Source organism: Embiotoca jacksoni, unplaced genomic scaffold (genome assembly GCF_022577435.1).
Source record: "Embiotoca jacksoni isolate LCO1_2020_lvr unplaced genomic scaffold, fEmbJac1.0.p SCAF_11, whole genome shotgun sequence".
NCBI classification, from domain to species: domain Eukaryota; kingdom Metazoa; phylum Chordata; class Actinopteri; family Embiotocidae; genus Embiotoca; species Embiotoca jacksoni.
In genome coordinates this window covers 18447864-18465012 of record NW_027185241.1, presented here as the reverse complement: position 1 = coordinate 18465012, position 17149 = coordinate 18447864, and the positions used below count along the sequence as shown (strand labels likewise).

The 17149-nt window shown below is 42.3% G+C and overlaps 1 protein-coding gene across 1 annotated transcript in view; it reads left to right on the top strand.

The window, feature by feature from the left end:
- The first annotated feature begins 4677 nt into the window (after window positions 1-4677).
- Window positions 4678-17149, top strand: part of znrf2b (zinc and ring finger 2b) — a 34612-nt gene continuing 22140 nt past the window's right edge. The window contains exon 1 of the mRNA XM_069143453.1: window positions 4678-5521. Within this exon, the coding sequence (XP_068999554.1) occupies window positions 5104-5521 (418 nt within the window). The 5' untranslated portion in view covers window positions 4678-5103. The remainder of the gene's footprint in view (window positions 5522-17149) is intronic.

The following is a 17149-nucleotide window of genomic DNA, read 5'->3' as shown; positions in this document are numbered from 1 at the left end:
ATAAAAGTAGAAGTTAATCATTTTTAATAATTACGGATTCAGTTGCTCTTTAAGATATTTTTGGACATAGAGTAGATGTCATCATATTTGTTCTTCATAACGTCTGAAGCCACTATTGTGCTTCCATTTCATCGAGCAATTAAACAAAATTCTACTTCATAGAGAATACTTGTGATCATTCAAAATTCTTCAGGTGCAGGCCTTAAAGTTTGACACGAAATAAGGCAGTAAAATAAGGTCCTTATGATAATGCTACATCTAAATGAGAAAGACCATAAATGTATGAGACACTTCGGCCTTGTTTTACTGCTGACATCACCAGACACGTAAATTCTGCTTATCAAGCCTTCATATTTAGGCACCATCAACCCAAAATAATCCCTTTGATTTTCAAAATAAGTGCATTAATTCGGTTCTGCAGAGTGATATTCAACATTGTGTTGAGCAGAATAAACACGGCTCTGCCCTGCTCAGTGTAATTGTTATGTAAAATACAGAGTAAATGACTTGGCACAAGAGTCGACTGCAAAATGTCCTCTCCCAACTCTCAGTACCCAGCAAGATGGAAGATAAGGGATTGAATTATATGCATTGATAGAAAAAGTTCCCTGCATGCCAAAATATGACAACTATGCCAAAATATGCATTGTATTCCTTGTTGATTTAAATATTCATGTGTGTTGTCCTTTTAATCCAATAGTGAATGACTCATTTAATCCTGAGCAGATCCAGGTCCTGAGCAGCGTCACACACTGACCTTGTTCTATCCAATGCTTAAAATGAGCTACAAACCATTAAACAGTAGTGACTCTTCTACATTTTGCTGTGCACTGGCACTTCTCACAGCCTGCTGATACTCTTTTGACTAGTGCTAGATTGGATCAGCGGGAGGAAAGTTCTGTTGTGATCAATTGTTATGTTGTGGGAGGATTAAGAGTAGGGTTAGGGACCAGTTCATTGATACTGAAGCAAGTAATCACAGCAGGACAGTGTAGAGCGGGCCTCCCTCCTAGCTGGAAAATTCATTCTTCTACAATGAATTGACCTCAAATCCGTCCTATCCGCCGGTCTGATTCTTGTGGCATTTATGTCAAATAGTCTACTCAATTGGTAACATTCCCCCGAGGTTTCTATCTCAAAAATCTTTGGTGTCGAAAGGAGTCAGCTGAAGTGATTCAGGCATCTGATCAGGATGTCTCCTGGGCGCCTCCCACTGGAGGTTTTGTACGCCCAACTAGTAGGACACCCCGGGGAAGACCCAGAACAGCTGGAGGGATTATATATCCCAGCTGGCCTGGGAACGCCTCGGGATCCCCCAGGATGAGCTGGAAAATGTTGCATTGGACAGAGAAGTCTGGGCCAACGAGCTTGGCCTGCTGCCACCGCGACACGATCCTGGATAAGCGGAAGATGATGGATGGATGGATGGATGGATGGATGGATGGATGGATGGATGGATGGACTACAACCTAGAGTGGTTCAGCGGAGGCATGCAACCGATGGGCAATACTTGTTTATAACGTAGTAAAGTAATAAAGAAGTTTTCTTCCAGCAACTAGTCTTTAACAAGTAATAACGGCATCTGCAAGGTTTTTCAATCTGGTTTTAAGTCCCATTACAGGAACTAAATCTGCCTGTTTAATGTTGTTTGAATGATCTTTTTCTCATTGCTGATGATTTAGCTGTCCTTGTACGACCGGATCTCTGCGGTGTTTGATACAGTGGACCGTGTGTTTCTCATCTCCCGTCTCGAGCAGTGCATTGGTATTCGTGACACTGCTCTTAACTGGTTTTAAATATTAACATTGGTGATTACCCTTGTCCTCTGACCCCATAAATCTTTCACTATTGGTGTACCGAAAGGTTTCGTTTTGATTTACGCCCCGACTAGTGCCAACTTTGAAGCTTTGGAGGAGCTCCCCCCTCCACATCAGCTTCACTCAAAGTGTTCAAATCTCAGTTGAAACTTATTTATTATTTATGTCATTTCTAGATTAGTCACAATTTAAATACAATTTTTTTTCAGTATTAAGGAATTTTAAACGTTTTATAATTTGTGTTTTCCTACTTATATGATGGCTTAATTTGTCTCAATTTTATCTAATATGTTTTGATTCTGTCTGATGTTGTACAGCACTTTAGTCAACCTATTTTGTTTTTAAATGTACTATATGAATAAAACTGACTTAAAGATAAATGTGTAATAAGTCTTGAGCAAAATGAGTCATTGCGTTGGTCTGAAGCTGAAATGAACACGACAACAAGACAAATGTACTGTCAACACTATTGTTTTGCACTATTGCAACACTGTTGCTGGCTTTATAGCCACATGGTTAATTTATCATCTTTGAAGAATGAAGTCGGTTTTGAAGTTCCTTCAGTGTATGTCTTTTTTTTTTTTTTTTTAAATCAGATGGATGTACTACGAAGCAAGTTCAACATTGGCAGACTTTCTTTGGCTGAGCTGCTCAACAAAGTGGAAACTCTTAGTCAGAGATAATCTGTACTACGACGGTGGTTCTCAGCTTCCTCTGTTATCTCAGGCTTTCTGCTTTAGGCTCAGAGCGCGTTCACAGAAGAGGAGGAGTTTGCAGCATCTGACCAATCACAAACATGGACACGTGTACTGACAGCAGTGACATATTTTAAAAACGAGGAGCAAATTATAATTAAAAAAAACTAACAACGTTGAAAGCAGCACAGCTGCAGCTGCTGTATGAGGAAGTACAGTGGCGTGAAAAAGTGTTTGACCCCTTCCTGTTTTCTTATTTTTTTGCATGTTTGTTACACTTAAATGTTTCAGATCATCAAACAAATTTAAATATTAGTCAAAGATAACACAAGTAAACATAAAATGCAGTTTTTAAATGAAGGTTTTTATAATTAAGGGAGAAAAAAAAATCCAAACCCACATGGCCCTGTGTGAAAAAGTGTTTGCCCCCTAAACCTAATAACTGGTTGGGCCACCCTTAGCAGCAACAACTGCAATCAAGCGTTTGTGATAACTTGCAATGAGTCTTTTCCAGCTGTGGAGGAATTTTGGCCGACTCATCTTTACAGAGTTGTTGTAGTTCAGCCACATTGGAGGGTTTTCCAGCACCAACCACCTTTTTAAGGTCATGCCACAGCATCTCAATAGGATTCAGGTCAGGACTTTGACTAGGCCACTCCAAAGTCTTCATTTTGTTTTTCTTCATCCATTCAGAGGTGGACTTGCTGCTGTGTTTTGGATCATTGTCCTGCTGCAGAACCCAAGTTGGCTTCAGCTTGAGGTCACGAACAGATGGCCGGACATTCTCCTTCAGGATTTTTTGGTAGACGGTAGAATTCATGGTTCCATTTATCACAGCAAGTCTTCCAGGTCCTGAAGCAGCAAAACAGCCCCAGACCATCACACTACCACCACCATGTTTTACTGTTGGTATGATCTTCTTGTTCTGAAATGCGGTGTTACTTTTACACCAGATGTAACGGGACACACACCTTCCAAAAAGTTCAACTTTTGTCTCGTCAGTCCACAGAGTATTTTCCCAAAAGTCTTGGGGATCATCAAGATGTTTTCTGGCAAAAATGAGACGAGCCTTAATGTTCTTTTTGCTCAGCGGTGGTTTTGGTCTTGGAACTCTACCATGCAGCCATTTTTGCCGAGTCTCTTTCTTATGGTGGAGTCATGAACACTGACCTTAACTGAGGCAAGCGAGGCCTGCAGTTCTTTGGATGTTGTTGTGGGGTCTTTTGTGACCTCTCGGATGAGTCATCGCTGCGCTCTTGGGGTAATTTGGGGCAACATCTTTTCCTTTATTTATGGCAAACATGCTATAAATAAAATCCTGATTTAAAAAAAAAAAAAAACGTGCAAGAATGTTTTACTACATTCATTTTGTGGAAACACAATGTCTTTTCCTTCAGGTGGTCTTCACATGGTGTGCTTCCTATTAGAGGATAACTGCACCTATGATTGGTCATTTGAGAAGTCATGTGATTTTGATTACATGACATCACAGCTCCTGTTGGACCTCAGTTTTATTTGCATTCATATATTTGAGGAGGACCTACACCAAGTTGGGAGTTTTTAACCCTGTATTAAAACACAACATGGGGCAAGATTCAGTAACATCAGTGTCACTGACTCATTTTTATAAGGCTGCTATTTAATTTAGAATTTTGATGTGGCAAAAGTAAACATGAATTTTTTGCTGGAGTTCTTCAGACCACACTGATACGGATGAGACTTATTCTCTGTAGTGTCTTCTATTCATAGAGACCAAAACTGTTGTGTTGTGTTTTTGTCTAAAAGTCAGTTGGAGAAAGTAAAATACAATTATTATTTTTTTTTTTTATGCATGCACGTCATCTGTTGTGAATACCAGTTTTGTCATTATGACTGTCAGACCTGCTGTCTGTGGTGAACAGCACACACACCGCAGACAAAGAGAACAGACAAGATATGCAACCGGAAAATATATTAGATTATAAATTGAGATCGTGTTTGTGTCAGGTTGGTGGACTCTACATTACAGTGGGAACTTAAAACGCCGCAATGGCTTTATTTTGAAGGTCGGAGCGGAAGTCTCCGTGAGCCCAGCCAGTTTGGCGGCTGGCCTGCGCAACGAGTCTCCTCGCTGCCGCTGATCAAACGGTTTATAGCGCAGGACTCTCTCCTCCATCACTTCCTCCTTTTAAGCAATGTGTTGTCAGGCGGGGAGGTGTGAGGAGCCCGGCTCTTCACTCCTTCACGCTGCTCACGAGCCATGGCGGAGCAGACACTGAGCACGGCGGCTCCACCGGAGCGGAGCGGACGAGGACGGATCCACGGTACCTGCAGCGCGACCTCAAATCTCCCCGACGGACACGATGGTGACGGCTGCTGAACTTTTCCTCACGTCTCCTGCTTGTGTCACAGACGGCGCGTTTAACTTTTCTCTGACTGGCATTTTGCTGATCTCGATGGGATCGTAGCGACGCAGAGTTTGTCCTCCTGCTCTTCTTCCAGGACGTCTGTCCCGTAAAGTCGTCTGCCTCGGGCGGAAACCTGGCGCACTGTCCCGCAGCGGCACGCAGAGCGCCTCTTAAATATTTCAAGCCGAGCCAGTGGAGGTTAACATGGGGGCAAAGCAGAGCAGCCCGACTGCTAACGGACGGACCAGAGCATACTCCGGCTCGGACCTGCCCTCCAGCACGTCCACCAGCACCGGCGGTAACGTCGGCAGGGCTGCCGCCGGGGGCGTGAGGTTCCACGCGTCCGGGGCCACCGGGGCCACCGGGGCCACGTCCAGCACCAGCCAGCAACTCGGGGCCAGGACGAGGTCTGTGGGGGGCTCCGGGGGCTCCGGGGGCTCAGGTGCGAGACCCCAGTCCGGCATCAACATTCCGAACAGCGGCGGAGCCTACAGCTCGCCGGAGTCCGGCGGCAGCAGCCCGGAGGAGGCGGCGGACAGGGAGCGCTCCGGCGGAGGGCGCGAAGGTCCCCGGCTGATGATCGGATCATTACCAGCACACCTCTCGCCTCATCTGTTCGGAGGTAAGAGGGCAGACACACACACACACACACACACACACACACACACACACACACACACACACACACACACACACACACACACACAGCAGCCGCTCACTGAGCTGTGGAGACGCTGACTTTGTTTCCAGCAGCTGGGTGGAGATGGTGCAACATGGATGTTAGTGTGGACAGTTTTATTAATATGGCGGCAGCTCTTCACTAAACTATAAATCCAACACTTATCTGAGATAGAACTAGTTTTAAACCGTGGCAGGAAGCAGCGCAACCTAATGACGTGTGACTTAAGTTGAATGTTGAACAAGCGGAAGATGGGTCACGTGACAGCAGGCGCACTCCAAAGACACACGTGAACATCTGGTCAACTAAAACTAAACTTCTCAACAAGACTTTAAGAACTGATCAGCCCCCCAAAGCTAAATAAAAAATAATAAACTGGACAACTGTGTCATTTGCTTTTCCATAGCCAATTTTCTTTTTTAAAGTTTGGCCTGGAACTGAATTTTGAAAAATAAAATATGAAAATACATTTGGTCTAAAATACTGGACATTAAAATATCCACAATGTAAACTCAGCCTGGTTGCAAAATAAGATGAACAAAGTTAATTGTCATTTGTCCCAAAAAGGGGAACCAGGTCTGTTTCAGTCTCAGATGTAACTCTTTGCTGCTTCTCTCTCGCTCGATTAAAAACTTTTGAAGTTTGGGACAAAATCAAAGAGCGAACACACCAACTGAGGATCCACATCAGTGTGGATGTACTTCCTTCCTTGGAAGCAGGTGACCTGAGGCTACTCTCTAATTGGCTGTTTAAGATTTTTTTTTTGGGTCATGTTTGAGCTCATGGGATTGGACAGCTCTCTACTGTCTCTCCAGTCCAACCTGCTGCGGCTCAGATGGTAGAGCGGGTTGGTGGTTGCATCTCAAGTTCACACGCTGAAGTGTCCTTGAGCATGACGCTGAACCTGTGACGCTGAACCCGTGGCTGCTGTGTTGTCTTTGGTGTGTGAAAGTGAATGTGAATGTGCAGACCGTTGACCCACCGTACCTCAGCGTTCCCACCACAGACTGCAGACAAAGATGGACGACGTGACGGTTTCTCCAGAAGTGAAGCTGGATATGTCAGAAATGGTTGTTGCTCATCAGAGTCTGCAGTTGTGTCTGTGGGGGGTGGAAATGTAGAAAACTTAAATCCCAACCCATCTACGGGAGGAAAAGTACTAAAGTAAGTACTAAAAGTAAAAGAGTATCATGTTTAATGATTGATCCATTATAGTAGAGCTGAAAAAAAATTCATCCTCTAGTGAACTGACAGAATGATAATCGACATCAATTTCAGTTCATCGTTTTCATAATTTTTTCAGCCAAAATTCCAAACATTTTTTAAAAGCTTTCAAAATGTGAGAAGTTTCTACTCTTATTTGTCAAATAGCCGTAAACTGATGGTTGATGTCACCTTTATAAACGTATGTCATATTTTTTCAGGTTTCATCGAAAAATGACTGACAGATTATTTAATGATGAAAATAATTATTTGCAGCCATAGAACATATTGTTAGAAATGAACTAAGACGTAATCACAAAATTAAGGAATAATATAAATAATGGACATTTATTTCAGTTTGCACTTGGTAAATATCATCCTTATGATTTCACACTATGATCATTAAACAGACATTAAAATCCATTCGAATTGAACGTCTCAAGTATAACTTTGCTTAAATGATAATAATAATCCAGATATAAATTTCCGCAGTTTAAATGAGGAGTATGCGGTCAGACAGTACCGCTGTTTGAAGCAGCTGTGTTAAGAGGTGGAGATGGTGTCGCTGGCCGCTGAGCGAACAGCACCAGCTGGGTGCGATGACGTTCATGCGTGAGGACGATGACTCTTTGGAGCCGAGCGTTAAGATAAACCGCGGGATTCTTGGTGGGAATGTTGACTTCAGTGACCCGCCGCCCTGTCTGAACTCATCTGATCACCGAGCGCTCACTGACGCTTCGGCATCGATCGGGCGACTCTGTCCGATGCGCTGATGTCACTGTCCGGCTAAGGTTGTCCAATCAGGAGGCAGAGCTGATTGTCCCTCTCCAATCATCAGTGCAGGTGAGGAGCGGCGGAGTATTGTCCACCTGTTGCTTGATAATCCCTCTTTGCTCTGGAGTTCCTTTAAACGGATTCACATGTTGGTGCAGAGCACAGAAAATGTGTCCGCTTCCATCAGCTCTTAGAGAGAAAACAAACTCCCTGAGGCCGTTTGAAGAAGAAGACAAAAGATTAATTTGAGACATATTTCCCTTCTCCTGTGGAGTGAGTGAATAATCACGAGGAATATTCCCTCTTTATTGCACCAGAACAACAATACGTTGTCTGTCATGATGGTGACAGCGTTCATTGTTCAACGTTCATATTTCTTACTCCATTTCTTGATAAATAGCTGATGTAATAATAAGACACTCATATTCACTGTAGCCGTTGAAACAAATAAAACCAATACAACAAAAACGACCTGAAGGAAAATCAGTCGGCTCTGTGATAAAAGTGTGTTTTAAGAAGAGATTTCAAAGAAGTCCCAGACATCAGTCTGATGTCTCCAGGCGGTCCCGGGGACCCCGACTGCAGTCGCTCTGATAAAAGATATCTGCCTGAGGATCTCCGTCTGCACACCGTATGAGCTCAGAAATACAGAAAGGCTACGAGGAGCCTGAGGAATTAAGATGATAAGATATAAAATACGTTGTGGTCACACCTCTTTGTTCGGATTAAAGATCCTCGCAGCTCGTCTGTTCAGTCTGAAGTCGATCAATAGGTCGATCAACAGGTCGATCAATAGGTTTTGATTCAGGCAGGTGGAAAAGCTGCTGCAGTGATGGTGGTGTATAAAATATCTTTAAAACTGATTTTGAACTAATTATTAGAGGAACGGTAGAAACATGGTTGCACAAGCTTTGTGTGCTGCTCAAAACCTAAACGATAATTCCAGTTTATTTCAGCCATTGGTGTGGATATTGTGGGTCATGCTTACTTTGCACTCTCCACTTCTGTTGTAGAGATTCAAGGCTGCAAGGAGTCACACAAATACGTGAATATTGGGGCGAATAGTGAGAGCTCCATACAGCTTTCCAGAAATCCAATTTTTTTTTATGAATCATTTCAAACGCTTGTTTTCACTCTGAACAAAAGTAAACACAGAAATTAGCCACCTGAAATGGTCATTTTGCTCCTCGGGATCTTCGTCTGGGACGACTCACCTGTTATGTTAAGTTCGGCCGGCAGCCACAGCTAAAGAGATTTCTACCAGACATTGTAGTGATTTATCAAAGTAGGTCTATACGGTTAAAAAAAAACATTGTTATCTTCTTTGTCAGGATGATCATTGATGCTAATCTGAAGTGTATAATTCAAGTCATCAGTGTTTTGTTTCTACATTTGGTCTAAATCTTTCAGGGTTTCCTTGAATCTCTCACTATTTCTGAGGATGGACTCTTTGCTGTTGTTTGTTCATAACTTTCAGACAGTTGGACTAAAAGGAGGTTTTTAAAAAAAAAATGTGAACAGATGAATGTCGGACGTCAGACGCACTCCGTTAAATAAAGAATGAGGTGATAAAATGATTTGATTCCTATCAAACTGTGATTTAAAGTGAGCATAAAGGATTATTATTCGGCAGAACTGATTGTTGCTGCTAAGTAACACATCTCCTATTACAAGTTAGATTGTTTTAAAATGAATGATTTTAACACATGTTGAGCCACAGCAGCTTTGATGAATGTGCTGATGAAACCAGTAGATTCAGAATTAAAGTCACAGTGCAGACGCATCATTCAGCCGAGGTAAACAGCTTTATCACTGCAGTCGCTTTACAATTTGCTTTACACATTCACACACCATCCAGAGCAACTTGTGGTTCATTGTCTTGCCCAAGGACACTTCAGCATGTGGACAGGAGAACTCGGGGATCAAACTACCAACCTTCTCATTAATGGAAAACCTCGGGGGAGCAGACAGAGCTCAGTTTGCAGTTCTTCCAGATGATTTTTGGGGAGATGAAACATCATCTACAGAAATGTTTCATCAAAGCTCCACATTGAATAGTTGTAGGTCCACAGCTGGGAATACTCTCATCCATGGCAGCCACAGACTGTTTATAAAAGTGTTCGTAGTTTCCGGCTCTGAAAAATGAGGCCGATGCAGAAGTGCCTTAAACTGCAATACCACCGAGTGCCACCAGAGGTTGGCTCCAAAGAGCCTCCAGCTTCATAGACTCTTATTAAACTAGTCTCATAAAAGTCTCATTCAATACAATTTCAAGTTATTTACGAGTTATTTCCGTGTTGTTAGTTAACGTCACTCCATCTGAAAATAATCCCATCATTAATTAGAAAATAAACTTCAAAAAGACGTGTTTTGGGGGGGGCGTGTCTGTTTGATTGACAGGCCTGTGGTGCAGTCAGGTTACAGCTATCGGTGGGCGGGACGTAGTATCGTCAGGTTTCCAATCAGATCAGTCAGATCCACCGCTGGCTCCTCCCCGGCTCGTCCAAATATGGTCACTTCCTGCTCCAAACCGCTCCGAACTAGCAAGATGGTGACGGACAGAATCTGAACTGGAGGCTTCATAACGGCCGATAACAGATCAACGGGTGAACTCACTGATGGTTCCAGCTAGACGGCCACATGGGGATGTTTCAAGTCTGGCAACAACAAGTCATTATTTGCAGCAGAAATGTTCCCTCCTCATGCAGCAGAAGAGCAGTGGTCTGCCTCCGTCCTCTCAGTCTCCTCTTCCATTTGATCTGTTTTGTCCGTCTCCTCGTTGTCTGGAAAGTTTAGGTGGAGAGTACAAAGTCAGCATGATTCAAAGAACCACAATATCCATATTATTAGGAAATATGTCAGAAAAACTATTAAACATTCAAACATCCTTTCCCATGAAATATTAACTAAATGAAAGAATTCATGAGGTTCGAAATCCATCTTTTAATTTACAACTGTTCACTTTTTGTTCGGTTTCTAAAGGACCTCAAATCTACCATGACATGAAAAAAAAACATCTGCAATATATTCACAGAAAGTTTCAGTCTGTCAATCCTCTCGATCCAGTTGTACTAAGTGTTGTTGTGTCTTCATCATTCTGTTCTAATAATGTCATCACAACATTGTATGCGTGCAAGCGAGTGTATTTACTGAACACACACACACACACACACACACACACACACACACACACACACACACACACACACACACACATCAGGTTGTTAATGTGAGTGTCGGTAAGCAGACAGCAGCTCAATGATTAACTGGACTCGCTCACTGTCCTTCCTCTCTGACGGCTGCGTGAATGAATCCATTTAAAGCTGTTAGCGGGTGGAGGGTTGTTCTCTTTGTTAACACCGTCGGTTCTTAGTTTACAGAACGGCCTGATGACAACACAGCAGCTTTCGACCCAACAACCAAGTACAGGCTCAGTTTGTTCTCTGAAGAATTACAGCTTCAGCTTCCCTGCTGCACCAAATCAGTTCATTTGCAGCCCGATTAACAAACATCATAACATTGCCTGTATTTCATTGACAGAACAAGAGATGGCTGCTTTCATTTTATAGTGACAAAAAGGTTTTTTAAAGTTCCTCTCCTGCCGTTGAATAAATTCCCAAAACGCTCATATCTGTTCATCAAAATGACATATTTAGCCGTTTTCTTTCCAAACAAATAATCCCTGACTACCTAAAGATGGTTTAGATGTAACAAGGCGCCTTCGCCTTCATTCAGTACAGAAAAAGCTCTGAATATGGAAAGCTGCATCCCTCAGGTTGAAGGGACCGGTTCCTGGGTGCTGAATACCGGACTTTGGTACTTTTATGGCACCGAGAGAATTCCTTCGTTATCTATGAAAAAAAACACCTTGTCATTCAAGACCAAACTTTGATACTGAGGCTTCACCCAAATATGTTTAGGTTTCAAAACACATAACTTATAATGTTTATGCAGGATTCAATCTTTTTAGCCACACTTTTTTTTCCCCATGCTCATCATCAACATTAACCTTTTGTTACGAGACCCAAATTCACTGCGAACTTTTGGGTGTGGCCACGCACCTTCATCAAAGAAGAAAACTGACGCTGTGAGCAATAGTCTGTCAGCACCAGGCCTCCTCTACGTGGACGGGGCGTCCACATAGATAAACTCAGTTTCAACTTAAATCTTACAATAACACACCTTAGTTCGCTCTTTTCAAACTCAGTTTTGGCCATATACCCTTTCTGATTTGCGTGCGCTGCATTGATTGGAGGCTTCTCTGTGTGGCGCTGACTAGTTAGCATCCACTGATAGCATGTGAGGCATTAAGGGAACATTGGTAAATTGTAGTATCTAGCAATAGCTTCCATGTGATCCGTTTAGGCGATCTGAAATTGGTATCGAGAGAAAGTATCGTTCAAGAACAACCAGCATTGTCATCTCCATTTTTTGGAAAGCTGCCGGGCTCTAGGAATGTGACATACGAAAGCTTGTCTTTCTGAATCTATATCAGGACACTGCACCTGTGTGGTATGCTTTATAATCACTTGGCCAACAGAGAATTGGGATCATTAAGAGGTTCGTCGGGCTCATGTCGTGTCCAGATCTCAGCCCAACAAAACACCTCACTGCACATTTTCCTGCTCACTTAAGCGAGCTGTACTGAAGCTGCAGGTAGCAGCAGTAATACATAGAATACATATAAAGAAAATTCAAAAATCACAGAAAGTAACTCAGTGGAACATTTAGCAGCTAAACAGGCTGATATTTGTCTGGAGTTTTTCCCCCAGGTGGCCGAAACCTTTAACACCCACAGGAACAAATTTAATCACAAATTTATAGCTTTAATAAAGAGCAACAAAACAAAATAAAGAAAGAGTTTTATCGTTTCATTTCGCTCTGGATTGGAATTTTCGGGTAAATGTTTCATAGCTGAAACCAACATATTTTGTCTGGATGCATTCATCAGGATGTTGAAGTGAAATACAAACGCAGACATTTACTCTATTGTTGTTGATCTAATGTAAAAAAAAAAAAAGTTCTTTTGTTTTTAATCTGCCTTGATAGATCATTTTCATCTGCTTCCTGTCTATCATCACATCTATATAATGATTTATGCCATTTCTTGGGGTTCTTACAGCTCAGTGAAGACTTCCAGCTGAAACATGTTGGTATCAGCCTTATAATATTAAATCATTTTGATTCTACCTTATAACATTACGTTTGCCCGCCAGTAGCACACATCTCTTGTGTTATATGCCCCCAACCTTGATACCAGCTGCTTGACATTGAAACTATAGATACATAAATTCATCAGCTTGTTGGGGTTTTGGCTTCGCAGTCCAAGTCTTCAGTACATCTGAAAAGAAAAAGGCCTTTCTAGTCCTCCAGGGAAACGTACAGATAACACAAACAGCATGCTGATTCAGGTACATACACCCAACACTGGATAAACTCTGAACTTCCTCACATTATAGAGTCAAACCTTATCATATAGACCCACTAAAAACCCTGGAAACGGTCAACACTGGATGTGGGCCATTATCTTCCTGCACAGGAAGATAATGTCACGGTAAAAAGCCTGGAACCTTTATTTTCCAGTTTTGTGTGGAGTTTCCGTCCCTGCATGGGATCTGTTATCTGTAATACATCTTAAAATGGAAATTCTTCCTCGTTATCAGTGTCATGATGCTCCCAATCACAGAGTTGGATAACAGCCCAGTTTTGCCAAATGGACACCAACTTCAGATTTGTGTGCTCAGAGTGGACTGTGCCGAAGTTTAGAAGTTGGATTTAAGGACCTTTGAGGGACTTTTTATTGTTGCAATCAATGATTTTCCATCTGAATGTCACCTGTGCTGCTGCCGCCTCCCGTTTCTCTGCAGAAAGTAATTATAGTGGATTCAAAGGTCTTGAGTGTTGCGCAGGCTTGTAGATTCTCTGAAGCGTATTCTGTATCATTTTACAGTGATTGGAACACCAGCTGCAATCTATTGTAATAAACATTTCATTTATAGCAAGCTGTAATTCATACAACTGATATTTGATTGGCTGCAAAGACATTGTTTTTGTAATTTTACGTAGGTGGATGCTCGGGGTGTCCCATATCATATCGTTCACGATAATACAGATATCATTTTTTTCTGTTACGCAGCGGAATCATGACATTCGTACCGAATGTCATACATTTGCAGCTTATCGGACAACAAGCGTGGCTGAGAGCCGCTGGATTCTGCAGGTTTTCAGCAGAGTGCGAGTTTCGTCCACGGTCGCGATGTTTGTCCTCCGTCCCTCCTCTGTCCCTCCTCCGTCCCTCCTCCGTCCTCTCTGTGTTTCACACCGGCAAAAACCTCGATCATAAACTTGATCAAATCCGACCCCGACATCTCTGAATGTGTCGACAGCGGTGAGGAAGTAGTTGGAAGCTCTGCTGCTGATGGTCGTCGTCCTGACAGAGCAGCAGCTCTCCTGCATCGCTGCACCTCCAGATCCTCCTCAGCGCTGTTCACAGGATCTCAATCTCACTTTGAGTTACTGCTGTTCACAAGCTAAAGAACTAACAGGTCATTTTTGTTGGTTTTAATGAATATTTGAAGCCATAACGTTACGTTTACGCTGACATATAATCTACTACACTTATTTTGTTCAAATTTTGTTATTAAAATTAAAAATCACGTATTTGTCTCTATTTTGTCGCGTCGTCAAGAATATCGTTGTCGCAAAAATGACGCACGTTTTTGTGAGCGCTGGTCTGTCTGCACGCCGATTTCTCCGCGGACATGACCAGAGGGTGAACTTCAAATTTTGTGTCAAACTCTGGAAATCGGAGAGAGAACAGAGAAACTTAAAATGCTTCAGGTGTTGTTGCATCAAAATGAGTTCACACATTGCACAACGCAGAAAGAAATGAGTTCAATTAGTGTCCGCCGAAGTTAACAGCTAGCCTCAACGAGCCTGAGCGAAGTTTGGTTTTTACTCGTGTTTTCTAGTTCTTGTTAAATTGATGTGCTGATTTTCCTTCCAAAAATGATCCCACAGCATAACATTTTGATCACATGACCTGCAGTCATGACATCCCAATCGTGTTTTGGAAATGAGTTTGTTCCTGAATTTAGAAGTAAATCCAACCTGCACGTGTTTCTTTAACTGCGTCTGTTGTGGTCGTGATGTAACGAGGACGTTGAGAACTGAAGCTGGCAGAACTCGCCTCTCTAGCAAAGAACAACACGACAGGACAAAGTGCATTATTCCACCAGCGCCACACAACCGCAGTGCGTTTGACCCGGGGTCAAACAGAACCATCTGTCTGCTACTGGACAACACCGAGACGAGGTCCAGGCTCACGGTGAAGCTGCAGACAGTATCGATGAATTTGACGAAGGTTCTGTTTGAGGTTAATCATTTGCTAAATGCCTTACGAAGTGTGCCAGAAGCAATAAGAGGCTTGGCTCCTTGACACTGAGGAAGAGCACGGTGGAAAAATACCGCTTTGCCTGTTAAATTATTAACAACATAGTATAACCCACACTGGGTTTCTGCTGTGACTGGATACTAACATGTGGCTTCCACTGTTTTCACATGCAATAGCTGAAATGGTTGAAGAAAAAAAAAAAAAAAATTCAGATATATCGACGAGTGGATGGTGTCAGTTTTGAGTAAAGTTGCAGGTTTGATGTCGACAGCAGCGGCAGCAGGTGCTTTCTATTTTTGCTTCGAACCGCTTGCGTCATGCGTGAAGAACAGACGAGGCTCACCACAGCAGCGAGGTGTGATACGAGCATGACTCTCGCGTCTCACGCTGCCGGTGTGCAAGCTCTATCTTTACACGCTCTGCAACCACCACACACACACACACTGAATTATGATTGATGACAAGGACAGATACAAGAGATCATTTCTGCCCACTGCAATAAGACTGTACAATAACTCACCTCTGGCAAAATCCATCACAACAATAACACCGCTGTCTGTTGTCTGTTTTTCTTGGTTGTTTAAATATAAAAAAATATATATACAAATTTTGCACTATTGTTGAGTTAGTTTTAATTTAATTATTCTATTTTATTTTATTCTATTTTATTGTATATTCTGTGCATTTTTATATTTAATATTTTTTACTGTTATTTTATTTCTTTCCTGTATCTATAAATGCTGCTGTAGCGAAAGAATTTCCCCCTGGGGATTAATAAAGTAAGTAAGTAAGTAAGTAACTATCTATCTATCTATCTATCTATCTATCTATCTATCTATCTATCTATCTATCTATCTATCTATCTATCTATCTATCTATCTATCTATCAATCAATCAATCAATCAATCAATCAATCAATCAATCAATCAATCTACTCATGAGATGGTGATCACATTTTTAGTCATCTCCAGTCAGTATGAGAGACACCTATTAATACACTGTTGTGAATGGTGAAGCTAGAAACCGAGCTGGAGGCCAAAAGAGAGTCGACCTCACCCGGAAACACATTTGTGAATTTGGTGCATTGGCGCTGTAATTATTTAAGGTGGATTTGAAGTCACATCTATAATTTTCCGTGACTCTGTGTGCAGTGTTGGTGATTGGAGTTCACCTCCTGCCTGAATTCACCACCTTCCCGGTCACACGCAAGCAGCAACCAGCATTGACGTCACCCGTTGGTTTGTGAACGTTATGAAGCCTCCAGTTCAGATTCTGTCCGTCACCATCTTCCTAGTTCGGAGCGGTTTGGAGCAGGAAGTGACCATATTTGGACGAGCTGGGGGAGGAGCCAGCGGTGCATCTGACTGATCTGATTGGAAACCTGTCGATACTACGTCCCGCCCACCGATAGTTGTAACCTGACTGCACCACAGGCCTGTCAATCAAACAGACACGCCCCCAAAAACACATCTTTTTGAAGCTTATTTTCTAATTAATGAGGGATCATTTTCAGATGGACCGCCAGAAAACTAATTAGCTAATTTGACTAACAACACTGAGATAACTCGTGGAGAAATTGCATTGACTGAGAATGTTATGAGAGAAGTTGAATGGGAGTTTATGGAGCCAGAGGATATTTGGAGCTAACCTCTAGTGGCACTCGGTGGTATTGCAGCTTAAGGCACTTAAGCCACAGTCTGTGGTCGCTCACCTTTTGTGAAGCAGAAGGCAAAATGAGATGTATCCTGATTTTAACAGAAGCATATTCATCTTCAGCTGCCAGGTTTCATAAATCAATGATGAGAAGTGGAAACAGCTTTATATTGAATTTTTAGGGAATCCTAACAGCTCTGTGGTGACTTCAGGGAGCTCCTTGCAGGATATTTGTCAGAAAAACACCAATTTAAAAACTAAATATTTCACATCAACATGAAGCAACACAAACCAACATTGAGCTATTACAAGCTGTGTCTATCTGTGATAGGAATGATAGGCATAAGGGTTTTATTTTATGTTGGATGGTTTGGGATTTCTTCACGTTTTTATTAACAGACAATAATCAGTTTGTTTGACTGTGACATGCAGGCATGCGATCGTTGCAGGACAGTGGTACCGTTGAAAGTCAGATGAGAGGCTTTTGTCTCTATAATAATCGAAGGTATCCTCTGCACACACACTACATCGTCATACATACAGGGACA